This window comes from Pseudopipra pipra, chromosome 3 (genome assembly GCF_036250125.1).
Source record: "Pseudopipra pipra isolate bDixPip1 chromosome 3, bDixPip1.hap1, whole genome shotgun sequence".
Lineage (NCBI taxonomy): Eukaryota > Metazoa > Chordata > Aves > Passeriformes > Pipridae > Pseudopipra > Pseudopipra pipra.
Window position 1 is genome coordinate 50,838,164 of NC_087551.1, and position 17,736 is coordinate 50,855,899.

Genomic DNA, 17,736 nt, shown 5'->3' on the forward strand with positions numbered 1-17,736 from the left:
CCTGCAGCCGGACACAAGGAAATCGGATCAGGTAAGGTGTTCTTGCACAGCAGACCAAGGCCGTTCTTGCAGATGTGAAGTAAAATACACTCTAAAGTGGTTATGGTGGAAAAATATCACATAAAACCTTGCAAGTAACCTGTTGCTGCCCAAATCTTGAGGATTCTCTCCATCCTTCAGATTGCATACCCAGGATCAGTCCAAGTGAGTTAGTTATTTACCTTTCTCCAAAGATGAGTGCAAGCACACCTGTTTGAATTAATTTAGTAACTCAGACCACTACTCTTGTGCAAAACTTTTTATTAAAAAGAGAAAGGGTTCTTTGTAACAAAAGGTAGGTACAATGCTAATCATAAAATTGAAATTTTCCAAGATTTCAACAGACCAGACATGAAATTTTGACAAAGACTATGTCTCAAGTTTAGAAAGTCTTATTCTTACACCTGAAAACACAGCCAACACATCTGTCAAATATGACCTCTTAATTATAAAAACCACTTTTCAGTTGGTAAATTTACTGGTGCATTATCAGGTTTTAACATGCAGCACCCACGATAAAGCTGTATATAATGCAAAATAATGTTGCTAGAATGCTTAGATTCTTAAAGAACCTTTTAGATTTCATAGCTTTAACAGTTTTCCTTCCAGTTCTCATGAACTAACATTAAAAGTTATGTTCCCCTAAATATATAAAAAACCCCCTCTGCTTAAAAAAACCCTCATGTCTCTCAGGTGACATAAAAAGAATTTCAAAGAACGCCATAGTTTTGCTTTAGAAATAATACTTGAAAAATATCTTTACAGGGAAAAATAAAAATCCAGGGTTTACCTTTTCTTCAGTTTTTATGCATGTGTGTATTATAGACATAACTTTACAGCAAAGATCTTGCCGTAGTGACTACTTTCCTCCTTATCCAAACAGGCAGCAGGGAAGAAATGGCATGTAAGCTTGCTCAATTACCCATCCCAGAGTATGAATAGCGAGTGACAGCTGTCAGAATCTGAGGTACCTCACATTTCTTCTGCAGTACCAGGACCAAGCTGTAGGTCTCTCCCCCACCCGCCAATAACAGACCAACGAGTAGCAATAACAGTGAACCTGACATTTCCCAGTAGTTCAAGTTGATCAGTACTTCAACGGGATACTGCAGTCATTTCATGCAAAAAGTTGTCTGTTCACATAAATAGCCTCTGCGTCAGTACCATATACTAGGCATGGTCCTAAAACATCTAAGCTATTCACAGACAAAGTCTGATTTGGAATTAAGTTGGTGATTTCCATGCGGTCTTTGGTAGGATCGTTGCTTAGCCAGGCACTTACTACAGACTGGTTAATGGTATTGTGGGAAAGATAGGTAGTACTTCTTCCTCCTGAAAGAAGGAAAGAGGGAAGAAAGGGGGAAAAAAGTTTCAATTTTGTTTATATATTCTCAGAATTTGAAGAAACGTAGATATGGAACAGACATAATAGGAATATAATTTTACATTTAAGTCAGTTTTCAGATTAGTTATCAGATGTCATTTCTTTGGTAAATGAAGGAAAAAATAGCTTAAAAAAATCAAGTACTGAATTACAGAAACCTAGTACCAGCTCTGACCTCAGTTAAGACAAATACATCACAACAGCTATGAACTCATCTCACCAGTGTAAGTACCAGCAAGTTTTTCTAGCCAGAAACTAAAGCAAGAACAGAAGAACAGAAGTCTGTTTATACAGTGTCTTGCTATTATTGGGGGTTTCAGCTTTGCTTCAGTAACACTTATTCCCTACTGTCCCTTCTCCCTACTTACTCTGCAGCAAGTGACATACCTGTATTTGACTTTGAAATTTTTCCATGTAATATTTTACATTTAAACTGAAGTATTACAGTTTGAGAACTGTCATTCAGCATAAAATTAACAGGTGTCTGAAGTGATGCTAAAGGGTTTATATTTCATATACCTGAAAACATGCAGAGTGCAACTTGAAATCAGTAATCCTATCTCTTCCATATATAAAACTTAACTTTGAGGCCAAAGTCAGCAGGTGACATCTGAAAGTTTCCCCACTGTTTACAGTCTGAAGTGACAAACACTTAGCAGTCTTTGTGATTATAATGTGAAATGTTTGTATTAAGTCAGTATCATAACTTTAAAATCCTGCCATAATGCAAAAGGATCCAGTTTCATTCATTGGAATTTGAATGAAATTATGACCTTGAATTGTAAATTCCTAATTCTGCTATCTCATTAACATATCAATTTTGTGGTATTCTAACTTTGTGTATCTCCCTCAGAGACTCAGTAATGTCATTGAGGCTGCCTCTGTGTCTTTTCTACAATACAGATGATTTTTAAGTGAACACAATCTCTCTTTGAAATCATAGCTGTGCCCTTTCACACATTGGTAAGAGTGTAGCACATTAAGAAAACCAAAACCAGACCACAAAAAACCCTCACACAACTGTTAGCCTTTTAAGTAGTTTTCCTCAAGTGCCTATCACTGCTTGGTTTCTAAGAAAAGAAACTAGGTTTTATTATTCTGTATTAGGATTGTGTTATTAATTGGGTCATGTAAGAACACTGACTGTCATGAACACTGACAAATTCAGTGCAGACAGACTTCAAACGTCCTTACCTTGATGAAGAAAAGATGGTTTTTCAGATACATTTGTGGAAGAATCCCAGTGCCAAAGTGATCCATCTTCAGAACATGTAAATAAGTGATCAGGGTTGGAGGGATGGAAGTGAACTTCCCACACTGGAAGTATCAAACAGAACCCTGTCAGAACCACTTCAGAACAAGTATCAAGTACTTCAATCACTGCACTTTGGATAGTATGATGTGGACATGCACTTACAAGAACCCATGCCCCCATCAAAACCTTCCATTCTTAAGTGTGTGTGGGTAGGAGACCCAAAGCCCCATGCTTAGTTATATACTGCAGTTTTCCCTCCCCTGGGAGAGGGGTGGTAGGAGGGGTGGGGGAAAACCCCCCTACTTTCTTGCGTTTTCAGTATTGCAAAAATTGCTAAAGGTTAAAGTCATATCTGAATTCAGGCATTCTGTATACCATCTGATGCCATCTTCCCTACTATTAAGTTTAAATCTGCATGCAGCATGCATTCCTTCCCAGGACGTTATTTTGTTTCTAGATACCACAACTGTGGAAAACACATTTAAATCAGTAAAAATTAACATCAAGAAATATTTTTACTCATTTAATACGATTGTAGCATCAAGTAAAGATATTTTCCGCATAAAATGAATTGCTATCTTTTTTGTGTAAAGTTACTAGGAAAGTGAGCTGTTTCAGCATTGTGGAGGCACCAAATGGATGTGTACTAGCTTGAGTTTCCCCTTCTTCCTCATGTTTTCAAGTTTGTTAGCATCTGCATTCTTGCTTTACTCTATGTGCATAACACAGCATCAATTTCTATGACTCTTTATACACCTACCCTGCTAGAAACAATCATTCTGATCAAATGCATTTAAGGGCTCATTAAAGAATTGCTTACCAAGTCTAGTTTTAATTTAGATAGAGTTGGCTTTTAGATAAGAACAGTCTCACATACAGAGAAGGAAGCCAACTGGGTGAAAACACATTGAGTAGTAGTAGGTATCCTGGGAAGAGTATAGAGGTGAAGGTTATGTAGGGATAGGGTGAGGAAGGCCAAGGGGAAGCTGGAACTGAACCTGGCAAGGGATGAAAAGAATAAAAGGAATGTCTTCTACAGGTATGTCAGCCAGAAAAGGAAGATCAAAGATGTTCCCCCCGATAAACAATGCTGGCAAACTGGTAACAACAGATAAAGAGAAGGCTGACATACTTGGTAACATTTTTTGCCTCAGTTTTCAATGGCAACCTCTCTTTCCACACCTCTCGAGTGAGTGGACTGCAAGTTAGGGTCTGAGGGAGCAAAGTGCCTCCTACTGTAAGAGAAGCTCAGTTTTGTGACCACCTAAGGTACCTGAACATACATAAATCTATGAGACCTGATGAGATGCATCCCAGAGTCCTGAGGGAATTGGCTGATGTAGTTGCCAAGCCACTCTTCATGATATTTGAAAAGTCATGGTGAAGTCCCAGGTGACTGGAAAAAGGGAAAGATGGGTACAAACCCATGTTTAAAAAGGGTAGAAAGGAGGACCCTGAGAACAACTGACCTGTCAGCCTCAGCTCTGTGCCTGGGAAAAACATTCTAGATCCTCCTAGGAGCTGTGCTAAATCATGTGGAGGACAGAGAGGTGATTCAAGACAGCCAGCACAGCTTCACCAAGGGCAGGTCTCCTGCCTGACCAACCTAGTGCCCTGTGTCCTAGTGTCCACTGTATCAGTGGACAAGGGAAAGGCTACAGATGTCATTTATCTGGACTTCTGTGTATGGCCTTTCACACAATCTCCCACATCCTTCTAAATTGGAGAGATTGGGTAGACTGTTTAGTGGATGAGGAATTGGTTGGACACTCACATCCAGAGGCTAGTGGTTAACAGCTCTGCATCCAGATGGACATCAGTGACAAACTGCGTCCCATGGAGGTCCATACTGGGACGAGTGTTATTTAATATCTTCATCAATGACATAGACAAAGGAATTGAGTGCACCCTCAGCAAGTCTGCAGATGACACCAAGTTGAGTGGGGCAGCTGACACACCTGAAAGACAGGATGCCATCCAGAGGGACCTGGACAAGCTTGAGAAGTGGGCCCATGGGAATTTCATGAAGTACAAGGCCAAATGCAAGGTGCTACACCTGGGTCGGGGCAACCCCGGGTATCAATACAGGCTGGGGGATGAACAGATTGAGAGCAGCCCAGGGGACAAGGACTTGAGGGTGTTGGTGGATGAGAGGCTGCACATGAGCCAGCAATGTCTGCTTGCAGCCCAGAAAGCCAAACGTATCCTAGGCTGAGTCAAAAGCAGTGTGGCCAGCAGGTCAAAGGAAGTGATTCCCCCCCTCTACTCTGCCCTCATGAGACCCCACCTGGAGAGCTGCATCCAGCTCTGGGGCCCCCAACATAAGAAGGACATGGATCTGTTGGACCAAGTCCAGAGGAGGACCACAGAGACAGTCAGAGGGGAGGAGCACCTCTCCTATGAAGACAGGCTGAAAGAGTTGGGTTTTTGAGCCTGGAGAAGAGAAGGCTCTGGAAGACTTTACAGCGGCCTTCCAGTACCTAAAGGTAGTTTACAAGAGAGTTGAGAGGGACTTTTAACAAAGGCATGTAGTGATGGGACAAGGGAGAATGGCTTTAAACTGCCAGAGGGCAGGCTTAGAGTAGGTATTGGGAAAAAATTTTTTTACTGTGAGGGTGGTGAGAAAAAGTGAGCTGGAACAGATTGCCCAGAGAACTTGTGGACGCCTGCAAGTGTTCAAGGCCAGGCTGGATGGGACCTGGAGCAGCCTGATCTAGTAGGAGGTGACCCTGCCCATGGCAGGTGGGTTGAAATGAGATGATCCTAAAGTCTCTTCCAACACAAACCATTCTATGATTCTATGAAGAGGCAACTATGTGATTGTTTTCTACCATAGTTACAACAGCTTACCTTTTACAAAAAATAGAAACTTTTCTAAAATAACACCTTCTTCTCCCCCCTCCATTTCAGGTACTTACTTTCTGCTTCATGAGCATTTAGCAGGGACACTGGCATAGTACCCTGCCTGATGTCCCATATGCTCAGCATCCCATCCTGGCCCCCCGTGGCCACAATATGCTGCTGATTGGGATGCCTGTCCACACAGTGCAGTGGAACTCTGTCACCTGCCCTGCAAAGAGAAAAAACCAAAACAACCAAATAACCCAAACATGAATTCTTTATTTAGTTTGTGTTTTCTCCTTCTTAATCCCTAGGAGTGTTGACAAGTGAGGCACAGGTATCCATTGCAGCTTCAATTCCTGTAGCATCTGATCACCACAGGCTGAAGCCACATGACATCTACTGGAAACCAGAGGTATGGCAATAACATGAAGCTACAATCGGATGAGCATTAGATTCTGGGCCCTACGGTACACAGGCATCTACATGGCATCTGACAGATTTACAGGAGTGAGGGTGCCTTGCATACACGTAATACTCTACTTATACCTACCATAAGATTACTGTGAAATGCATGTTATAATTACAGTTTCAACATATACTAACAGTTACCAAGAGAGACTGGGCACTGACAAAATCACTTACCTAAACCACAGCCTATTAACAGCAATGGGAATTATTACACAGACAACAACAGGATTTAAATCTAGCTCAGTTTGTTTTCTCACAGTATCTTATAAGGCACAAAGTTACCATTCAAATACATTCCAAATGCCAGAAACCTTGTATTAGGCCTGTGGAGAAAAGCAGATGTAAAGTGTATATATATAAATAGGGAAAAAGTTTTTGGTTGAGAGTTGGAATTTGTTTTCTTAAAAAAGAGCAAGTGTACAGGTGCAATAGTCCTTCAAGAATTAAATCATAAAACAGACCACCTAAACACAATGCTTAGTCACAGCAGTGGTTCGGCCATTAAGCACTCTGCTTTTGATTATTTAAATACCAAAGAAGTTAAAATCCTTTTAAAAAATCAGTGATATATCATCCCATTGTTAGGATGCTATCAGGAAAGATTTACATCAGATTATATAAAGTAGACATGCTTCTTAGTAAATATGTAAAAAAGTGGAGGTCTTACAAAGAAAATATTTGAGATGGCTCATTTCTTTGCTGTCTGAGGTCCCATATTTTTAACTGTCCAATTGAATTTACTGTCAAGATCTCAGTTGTGCGAAGGAAAGTCACTGCATGGAGCGTACTGCTGTCTGCATTGTCTGCAAGAGATGAGAAAAGCATTCAGGTAAACCTATGGAATGCTAATCTCCCCTTAATTACAACAAAATACCTCTTTATAGAAAACAGAAACACGCTTACCACCTCTGCATTTTCAGCATGAGAGACAGATCAGGATCTGCAAATACCCTGTGAAAAAGGAGCCCTTGCTTCCTATATCAAACACTACTGAGACAAATCTGTAAGAAGCTGTGTTGATTAGGTTTGGTGCTTAGAGAACTCCTTGTTGATCCATAAGATTTCTTTTTGCAGTTCCTTCAAGAGGAATCAACTCAGCCAAGTTTATGGTTTTCAACAGTTTTCTTTATATGCCTAGCACCTACTGACAGGAGGCAACTATGGAGCTTTTTATAATGGAGTTCTTCTGAACACAAGGAACAGTACTCTGACTGGGAACATTAAGCAGTTGTATACAGAAACACTTAATTCACCAACTTTTAGACCTTTTCCAAGAACTGTCAATGTGATATCAAGTTAAATCAGAGTTTGTTAAATCAGTGCTTGTTAATAACTAAATGGCAAAGCTCTTTTTTTTTCCAGGTCCTTTTCTCCAGAGCTTCTTTTGGTCAGAGTAATTTAAAATGTTAAACAATTCACAGCATTGAGGTGAAACTTTTGAGGCCTTAGGAGAAAATGTAGACACCATTTTCTTTTAATTCTGTTATTATATAGAAACTTCTCATCTTGATTATGATAGGGTAACATTTTTAAGTCTACTTTCACCTCAAATATTTTAAAATTCTTTGTGTAAGCCCATACAAAAAGACAACATAAGTGAATTATTATCTTTCTGAATAAGATAGTTGCCTCATTACAGATACTTGAATGACTTTTCTGCTCTCTATTTAAATGAAAACTGAGGGGAAGAAAAAAAACCTCACCAAAACACTTTTAAAAACAAATGTTAGATTACTGAACAGTGAAGTTCTAAAGGATTTAAAATTTTATGACAGAGTAATACTAAGTGATTTAGCAATGATACATTTTTATGGCTCCAAAAGATTTTTACAGAATCTCTAACTTTGGAGATTTTTTCCTACCATAATTGACTACAAACGTATCAGCTTTCTATTATACTCTTAAATCCATTAAACAATAACAAGAATACCAAGGTATTCCTTTCCATATATTGAATGAGGTACAAGAGTTCTATCAGCTCAGTGCCTGTGAAATGTCAAGGTGTCATGGAATTGGGAACCAGTATGAAAGATTGCTTACACCATAGAACTCCATCCTGAAGAACCTGAGAGCATCTTCCAAGATGTTCTCTCTCCCCTCTCCAACTTTTACTGTAAAACCATCCATAGTACATAAATTTGTGCATGTGCTTTCCACCTAACTCCACATAAGCTTCATTTACGGGGTCATCGGTATGACAGACTTACTTACATACCATTCCTAATTTACCCTACCCATTTTCAAAAGGACATTTCTCAGTTAACTCACATCTGATTTCTTAAATGCTTACGTGCCAGCAAATCTAAATGCAGTCTTCCCTGCAGCATAACACTATGCTATCATAGTGTGATGCTAACAGATGAAGCTATCACTACAAAGCAAACATTTTCAAGTAGCACTATGAAGTGAGCACCAATAAAACTAGCAACTTGCATCCAGCACATTATTAAATCTGTATGTAAGCATCCAAGAAATTACCCAGAGAAAAATAATTTTGGGGGTTTTGACATTTGCTGCATGAGAATTCACAAAACACACTACTCTATTAAACTTGTACCAGAACACTCTCTGTTGGTATCTGTGTATATGTAAAAATTTTCCAATAAAATAATCCTCTTAAATTAGTTAATGTCCTTGCCCCTCAAAAAGTCATAGAATCACAAATCACAGAGTCATTAAGGTCGGAAAAGACCTCTAAGATCATCGAGTTCAACTTTTGACCAAACACCACCATATTAATGAGACCATGGCACTAAGTGCCATGTCCAGTCATTTCTTGAATGCTTCCAAGGATGGTGACTCCATCACCTCCCTGGCCAGCCTGTTCCAGTATTTCCCGTGAAGAAATTCTTCCCGATGTCCAACCTGAACCTCCCCTGGCACAGCTTTAAACTATGTCCTCTTGTCATGTCACCAACTGCTTGAGAGAAGAGGCTGACCCTCACCTGGCTACAACCTCCTTTCAGGTGGTTGTAGAGAGTGATAAGGTCTCCCCCGAGACTGTTACTGTGTTTTGTGTGTACCTGATAATAAAATCTGGCTCATGCCTTGCTACTTTTTTTTTTTAATATAGAAAGGTTTTCTACAGAAATTCTCAAGGAACTTCGGTAAAGGGCTGTATGCAATTAATAGGATTTATCTTGTGTGTATATACAGCCATGGACACACGAGTACACTCTGCCCAGAAATCCCAAAGTACTTCCTTTCTTAGTTGGCTTTATCACTGTGTAAATTCCTTTATCCACTGGAGGACAGGTTTTGCTTAAGAAGAAAGAAAGGGCTGTATCAAACTGAACCTTCAGAAATAAAGGTTTAGCAATGCCACTATCAAACATAGTGTTACCATCCTTTAAATTACTTCTGCTTTTAAGTTCAATTTCCGGCAGATGCTCCAAACTTGTATTCTGTTTTCACTATTCTACCATGATGGAAGAGTTGGGAATAACCAGGTTTTGACACCTTGCTTCATCACATTATCTATTACTCTAGGGAATACGGAGCTTTTTCACCAAGAGAGAAATGATCCCTTGGTATTATCACCATATTTGGCAGAAAAGTAGGGTACAAACAGTGGTTTCTGGTTCTTGCTGTTCCTTTAGACACAGACAAATAGATATTTTAGTATATGGACACCACAAGGGTCAATCTTAATACAAATAGTGAATTGAAGTGACCATTTCCATGGCCTCCAGTTACGAAGAACTTGGGAGACAATACCTCTTGAAACCTAGCTGTGTTTCATATATACTGGTATAGTATTTAACAATTCTAGGTGAAACAGAAACCTACAGAGAACCTTGGGCTTGAAGTTTCTCCATCAGCTAAAACATTAACTTAAATATACTGGAATAAATATAGAAATACATCTGAAATATGTTCAAGTATTTAAAGTCTGGAGAGATACTGCAATAGTCTGGAGCAAACGCATTCAGCTTGGAATACTGAAATCAATTATCAATTTTTTTTTTTTTTTTTGGTTATCATTTGAGAAGCTGAAAACCAAACAAACCCCTCTGAACTGTAGTAATTTGAACAGTTATTTGACATACCTATAGTTCTTACTGCATCTTTTTGGTCAGCTCTGAAGAGATTTATTCTACCATCTTCTCCAACAGTGACAATTTCTGGGTTGTTGCAGACGACTCCAGTACATGCTGCTCCACCACAAGATGTGTCTTGATCCACGTGATAATGGGCTCTCTCCCACCGGTGGTTGGCAGATAATGTCTAAGTAGTAACCAGACATGAAATTATGCTGTTAAATAATGAACCTTGCAGAACAAAGCTTCCAGACTACTCATGAAACCAGAAACAAGCTCCAGAAAAGCCATACCACCTCACAGGAATAAGAACCTCGTTTGCAAAGCCTAGCCATGATACAAAAAGGAATCAAGAAATCTAAATTTTCATCAACTCTTAAGCACACAACCCTTCCATGAAACATTATTTATCTCTTCTCTGAACCACCATTTTCACATGACCTAGAAATTAGAGAGAACACTATTTATGAACTGTAAAATGTCTTTGACTAGGCTGATGCCTTCAATCTTTCCCCAGGACAAGGGAAAAGACCTGAAACCTTTACAAAATATAAGGTCACATTTAGATTTTGATGGCAAAGAACTCAGTTTATTTTAGGTACCACACCAAACTATTAACAGACATCTGTCTTTATTGTGTCATTCAGAATACATAAGAAAAGTAATTATTTTCAGTGATTTATAATCAAAGCAAAAGACTACAGAGTTTGCATATCTTCCCTCACATGACACTCATGAGAAGAAATTCAACATAAGTCATTTACTTCAAGAATGCAAAAACTCTAATAAGGCAGGTACAAGTCCATTAATACCCACTCCCCCAAAACAATCTAATCTCCTAAAGTAGGTTTTCAGTGAATGGAGTATTTGGTTACAGATGTACACTACAAGATACCCCACTCTTACCCTGAAATCTACTTTATGTAGCATGTGTGTAAAATGCTTTTTTCTTTCCTTGTGTGTATAAAGTCAAAGCTTATTCTAACACACTTATTAAAATAACTGATTTTGGTAGGCAGATGTTTCTTATGTTGAGATCAAAGTGAGCTGTATTACACAGAATAGCATCTTAAAGCCAATGCATGTTACATACCTGGTTATTTTGATGATGACGGAATATAGTTACAGTTCCTGTCGATGAGGCAACAACAATTCTCTCTTGATCCAAAAACTAAGGAGAGATAGTAAGTATGCTATTAGTCAATGTTAATACTAAGATGATAATTTTGATTTTTGAGTAACCTAAATCATTGGTAGATAGAGGGAAAAATAAAACAAAACTCCCCAAAAAACAACCCCACAAAGCCACAGCGGATGGCTTTTGCCTTTTTTCTTTGTAGGAGTTTTTTGGCCAATCTGAGCATTTGACAGCTCACTCTCACTTAACTTCTCCTAAGTAACAAGCCCTTAAAAAATACAGATCTATTCAACACTGCTATTTTACCTGCATGTCCATAACATCACCATTGTGCTGGATATCACACAGCAGGTGAGGTTCTCCATGATATTCACCATTGAGGCCCACATTTCCAAGGTCGTCCGCAGACCAAAAGGAGATCCTGTTATCCTGTACGGAAACGACACCACCACTTTTACCCGAAAATACTTTCGAAAGTATCCAACACTACGCCTCAGCCAGGGAAAGCGCCAAGCAGGCGGCTGGGCACCGCTCCTGAGGAAGCCGCCGCCGAACGGAGGAAAGCGCTCGCCCGGCGGGATAAAGCTGCCGGGCGGCGAGGCGGCCCCTCCACCTCCTCAGAGACACGACCACGGCACAGCCCGGCGAAGGGCGGGACCGCCGGGCCGGGAAGCGCTCACGGCGGCCCCGGCCCAGCGGCGGAGGCGCAGGGCACAGAGGCTGCGTGAGGTGCCCCCGCCGCCAGCCCCGCGCCCCGGCGGGAAGGTCGCGCCGCGCCTCCGGGCCCGCCCGGGCGATACCTCGTTGTCCCAGGACCCGGTAGCGAAGACGTCGGGAGGCTGTAGGGAGGCGGCGGGCGGGGGCCGCCAGCGCGTCCGGCTGATCTTCTGCGACACGAACTTGGCGCTCACGTCCTCCATGGCCGCGCCCGCCGCGCGCTGCTCCCGCCCGCCCCGCGCCGCGCGCCCTCATTGGCTGCGGCGCGACGGCGAGCGCGGAGGGACAGGCGGGGGCGCGGAGGGACAGGCGGGGGCGCGGCGGGGCGCGGGGGCGCGCGCGGGAGGGAAGGGGCCGGGGTGGCCGCGCGGGGGGAGCCGGCACAGCGGAGCGTATCGGCCCGGCGGCGTCTGCGGGATCGGGCCCGCAGAGGAGGAAATCGAGGAAGGAGTGAATGTGCTCGGCTGGGCCGGCGGCCCCCAACGTGTTATGTATCTGTGTCACCTTTGCATGACGTGCGCCAGCTTCCGTTTTCTCAAAATAAGTGACTTGGACAGCAATTAAGCATCTCTGGTCTAGATTTGCTTTTAAATATGTCCTGGTTTCGGCTGGGATAGAGTTAATTTTCCTCCTGATCGCTGATACAGCGCTGTGTTTCAGATTTAGTATAAGAATGATGTGGATAACAGACTGATGTTTTAGTCGTGCTTACTCCAAGTCAAGGACTTCTCAGTCCGTGCTCTGCCAATGATCAGGTGCACGAGAAGCTGGGAGGGAGCACGGCCAGGACAATTGACCTGAACTGGCTAAAGGGATATTCCATATCATGGAACATCACTCTCAGTATAGAAACTGGGGAGAGTTGGCCATGAGGGACCAATTGCTGTCCAGGGATGGGCTATTTAATCTTGTTTTATTTCAATTATTGATGTTACTAAGAGATAAATTATTATTAACTCAACCTACGGGTTGAGTTTTACCTTTGTTTTATTCCAGTTGTCCTCATCCCACCTTGGAGGCTGGGGTGGGGTGTATATGTGACCAAGTACTGCCTGGTACTTATTTGCTGGCTGGGGTTAAACCATGATAATATGTCCATTCCTCTGACATTCCTCTGTCATTCCTCTGACAGATTCCTACCTGTACAGAAATAAATACAGTATTTTTTTTTTTTACAAAATAGCATGTTAAATCAAATGGGAGGACACAGGTACTTCCTTTCTAGTATTTCACTTGAGACCTAAACAACAATGCAATAAAAGGTTCAGAGGTTAGTTGTAAAATGAACTAAAGGCTGACATAGCTATCTTCACAGTTGTCATTTCAGAGGATGAGATGATTTGTCCAGCCACTGCACTGCAGTAAGGGACTTTCTCATAAGCACTTTTACAATCTGATTTTCTGCTGCATTTTTTCTTGATGCTGCTAATGCTGCCAGCTCTCAGAGGTTCTATCAGGTGGACTTAGCAGAGGCTTGGACAAAGTTTCACCTGTGTTATTGCAGTTTGCCTGCTAAGGCCATCTGTCAGATTTCTTCTATACAGCATTCTTGAGTTCTTCATCGAGTCTGCTATGCTGTTTTGTAATCCCTCAGATGTGATATGAAATGAATGATATTTTATATGCTTCATGCATCATTTGAACTTTCAGTTGAGATTAACTTTTTTTTTCCATATTTACGTACAGCAGAATCCAACACTGAACATATTCAAAAAGCTGGATTCTATTGTAGTCTACCATACTGCAAGCCTTAAAACAGCTTTGTTGCACACGGCAGTACCATTATTATTCTACAGTAGCAAATACCTCTGGCACCCTGTATTAAGCTGATAGCAGCAATTCTGCAAGTCACCGTCAACTCTCAGGGTATTTTCAGCTAATTTTTGTAACACTTGTGAGAAACATCAATAGGCAGCCTCAGAATACAGCTACAGACCAGATAGCTAAAAGCTGAAGAGATAACACTTTGGGATTATCAAAAAGTTTTATTAGACAAATATTATTGTTGGTTTCTTTGTGATTTCTGTGTGTATTTTTTATCTTGTGGTTTTGGATGCTTTCTTTCTTTGCTCAGGATTGCTTGTTCGAAAGCATTTGTGAAGTATTAAGGAGAATAGGTCGGACATAGAGGCTTATTTTAACTTAGAGGAAAAAAAGAGTCACAGTTTTTCTTCCCCGCCCTACATTTTTTTAAGAAAATGTTGGCACCATATATGATGGAAGTGAGAGCTGTGATGGATTTAGGGCTGCTCTGTAAACCTTTAAATATATTCTCTATGCTTGATCACTATGAAAGATGTGCACTGTGTTAGTGCACTGTTTCAGTGTAATAGCAGATTTAAATAAACATAAAAAGAAGGAAATAAACACCAGGAGAAAATATGCCTCATCTAATATTTCTGAGGTTTTCAAAAAGAATGTTAAGTCTAGATGAAGCTGACTCTTGTAATTGGGTCCAAACATATTAGCTGAGACAACAAGGAGCATCTGTGGATTATCCTTAAATATGGCTAAAGCTAGGAGAGTAAGTGAAAGGGAAGAAAACTCTGAAAGCATGCCTACCTCTCTGGCAGAGGTTAGGAGGCCGAAGAACAAAGGCACTCACGAGATCAGTGGTTGTACTAGGGCAGGATAAAGCTAATTCTGACCTCGATTTGCTGATAATCTGCTTTCCTCCAATTATCATTGAACAATATTTTAAAGAAAGTTGTTTGGAGATGCCAAAACAATATTTACAGCTAGTAAGAATTCCTGAAGTTTTGCCCAGTTCAGTCCCCTGAATGAATACAGTTGCTATGCAAGGTCCTGCAGAGCAGATGTAACAGCAGAGGGCCCTGAGTGCATTCATAAGCCTCACTGGCCCTCAGCTGGGCTCCCATTGGTTCTGGGGCACCCTGCTCTTGGCCTGAGCTGTGTTGCAGGAGGGCCTGTGCCCAGCCACGTTGCCCAGACTTGGTGACTGGCTTGACTTGGGGCCTGACTTGTCATTTTGCTCGATGGCAAAACCATTACTGTCCCCAGCCCTGCACTGTTTGCCTCGCTCAAACACTGTGGAATGGTGTCCTGCTGTGTAGTGTTGTCATCCCTGGCTCACCTTCTCCATGAAGGAGGGCTTACCTTCCTTCATGGAGGGGTCCTAGTTCTGCTGCTTCCTAATGTGGAAAGTCACTGATGTGACTAAGTCTTTCTCACTTCCTCTTTGAGTGCAGAGCTGGGAAAATAATGTAAACTGCTGAAATGGTAATACAAAATGAAGGTACGCACCAAACTGGCTTGAGCTTACAGGAAAAGAAATGAGATGAAGGAGAGCCATTAAATTAAAAAACAGAATGGAAGCAGTGAGAGGAGTAAATGTAGGTGTAGAAGCCAATTAGTGTGGGGTTTGGGACATAACTGCGGAAATGTTCAGCAGGAACATTTCACAGGGAAATTTCTGCTCGTGGTATATATATGCAGAAGCAGATGGGATCAGACAGTGATGACCAACTTTTCAAATTCTTTTTAAATTCAAAGAATTAAAAAAAATTCTAATGGGTTCATGAGGTGGGAGGGAAGGGATAAAACAGAAATAGCAGCATGGAGGGGTTTATATATAACCCTATGTAAGTACAGCCAGGGGATTGAGATGTGGGTGAACGAGAAAGAGCCAACATGCTTACAGTTAGTGGGATCTTCATGTCAGAACAATCAAGTGATGGCCCACTCTGGCTGCTAGCATTCCTCTGCCTCTTCCCTAAGAGAAGCATCCATGCAGCAGCTCCCTGGAGAATCCAAGGAGATGGCTGTACCTGTGGAAGACGGAGGTGCCTGTAACTGACAGTAGGCATCCAGGGACCAAGGTGCTCACACTGATCTGGACAAGTGAGGGGGAGTAGGATACAGAAATACTGAGTGTCAGAGCAAATGGAGAGGTTCCACATGAATAATGATACAAATAATTTTTTAATTTCTGCTTGTATTATACTCTAGTGTAGAGTGCCTATGTTCCTTTTAGTTTCATCTCAATGGATGTGCTCCTAATAAGTTTAAAAAAATTGATTAATGGCCTGGGATTATAAAATAGAAAGAGTTAGAGACACTCATGTTTGTTTACTGCATAAATGGGTGCATCCTGCCACTACTGGTGTATGTTAATTTCCCAGGGCCCTTTCAGGCAACTTGGCTTATCTTAGAGCTCCTGGAAACCTGCCAAGCCAAATGCTGTTTCCTTCACACATGCCTGGTATCCATCCAAGACACCCCAGATATCGCTAAGGAAGGCCCACACTTGTTTTAATTCTCTGAATAGTTCCGTCAACAACATAACCAAGAGATGGCCAATGGGTACCTTCAGTCAGAAGGCAACTGGGCAAGTCTGCAGGTTCCTAAGAGATAAAGATGGGCTCTTTCTTGGTGCTCTGTGACAAGCCTAACCCTAATTCAGGCTGGTCCTAGTAAGTGGTGTCAGTTTATATGTAAATGGTTTCTTTAGTGTTTCTGGTCTCCCAAGGGGGGTAAGTATCCTTGGAATGCTTTTAAACATGGGCCAGCTAGTTTCTTGCCAACAACCTCTCTATGTGAAAGCAATGCAGTTTGCTTGCATCTGACAGCAGAAAAACATTTAAAACAATTAAGTATTTCTGTGCATGTGCTTTTACAATGTCTCTCTGTTCTCTGTACTTGCTGCCCTTTGGGAATTCCTCTAACTCCACGGCTTCTTTCCTGCCAGCCCACTGGATGTAACAGGGAGACCTTTTATATTCTAGGGCAGGCTGGGAGCCTCTCACAGACTGTAGAGCAGTTGTTAGATCATGCTTAGGAGAAGCTAGATGGAGAACACAGAACACAGCAGTGGATCTGTCTCCAAGATTAAAAAAAACAGATGGGAAACATCTGGGAAGTCTATGGATGGGCTCTGGTGTATGCATTGAGCAACTGCCAGATTTGCTGTGGACTGACTGCGAGCTAGGGAAGCAGATTCCCACCTTCACCTCATCTTCACCTGAACCAGCAATGATTGGATGAAATATATGTGTTGCGTGGAGCTGGAACAGGTTCACCCCTCCCAGCCAGTACGGGCTCTCTCACAGATGTTATATGTGTCTGCCATGGTGTTATGTTAGGCTGTGTGTCCTTGTATCAGAAATGCTTTTAAGAAACAATATAATACTTGAAATTATACCTGCTGGATGATATCTCATTTTCTCCAGTGTTTATACAATTTAGGCCCTGCCTATTCATAGTTATGTATCGCTACTCTCATGTTTCAAAAGCCAAGAACTGAAAACCCTGCTGTCTGGTACCAGGCAGATGACATACCTGTGCTGATGCACCTGGTTAAGAGAGGAAGTCCTGTAAAATTGCATTTCTGGGCACGTGGAAGCCCATTTGCAGAGAACAAATGCAGAAGTCACAGCACTGACTGTAGGTTCCCTGAAATGGCAGTGCTTTCCCTTGAGAACAATAGAGTTATATATACGTAACAGGTGGCAAAATTAATCATTAAGGAGTTTTGGAGTAGCCAGGAATACCACATGATTGTAGGAAGTGAATCCTATGGTTTTCTGTATTATGCTACAGGCTGTGGGAGGAACCGGAGGTGCTACTTTTCCCTTAAGATTGCGACTTCATCGTGGCCTGTGCTGGGACAGAGTAAATACCCCATTGGAATCATCAGTTTGGCATTTACTAAATTCCGAGCTATTGACCTGGACGCCTTTTGAAAAGAATTTTAATTTCCAACTTTGTCCTGCGTCGTCGGCATCAAGCCAGTAGATGCTCTTGTGGAACACCAGTACTTTGGCAGCGTTTAGCCAACACACGCCGATGCCAGCTCTCCGCAACCTACTCCCCCGCCCCAATTTCGGCGCAG

At 41.7% G+C, this 17,736-nt stretch overlaps 1 protein-coding gene across 1 annotated transcript; it reads right to left on the bottom strand.

Annotated features, from left to right (window-relative positions):
* Positions 1 to 283: 283 nt before the first annotated feature.
* On the bottom strand, positions 284 to 12,129 carry NUP43 (nucleoporin 43). Its single transcript, XM_064649100.1, has 8 exons — positions 11,969 to 12,129; positions 11,475 to 11,597; positions 11,124 to 11,201; positions 10,040 to 10,217; positions 6,658 to 6,793; positions 5,597 to 5,748; positions 2,618 to 2,740; positions 284 to 1,371 (listed from the first exon to the last, which is right to left on the bottom strand). Exons 1-8 carry the CDS (start codon positions 12,086 to 12,088, stop codon positions 1,157 to 1,159), a joined length of 1,125 nt encoding a protein of 374 aa, XP_064505170.1. The 5' UTR covers positions 12,089 to 12,129; the 3' UTR covers positions 284 to 1,156.
* Positions 12,130 to 17,736: the final 5,607 nt, after the last annotated feature.

Excerpts from the sequence above, each read along its gene's own strand:
- NUP43 (XM_064649100.1), bottom strand. The coding sequence starts at position 12,088 with ATGGAGGACGTGAGCGCCAAGTTCGTGTCGCAGAAGATCAGCCGGACG. Across the intron at positions 11,202-11,474 it reads GTGATGTTATGGACATGCAG|TTTTTGGATCAAGAGAGAAT; the intron begins GTAAAATAGCAG and ends ATCTCTCCTTAG. Across the intron at positions 2,741-5,596 it reads AAATGCTCATGAAGCAGAAA|TGTGGGAAGTTCACTTCCAT; the intron begins GTAAGTACCTGA and ends TGATACTTCCAG.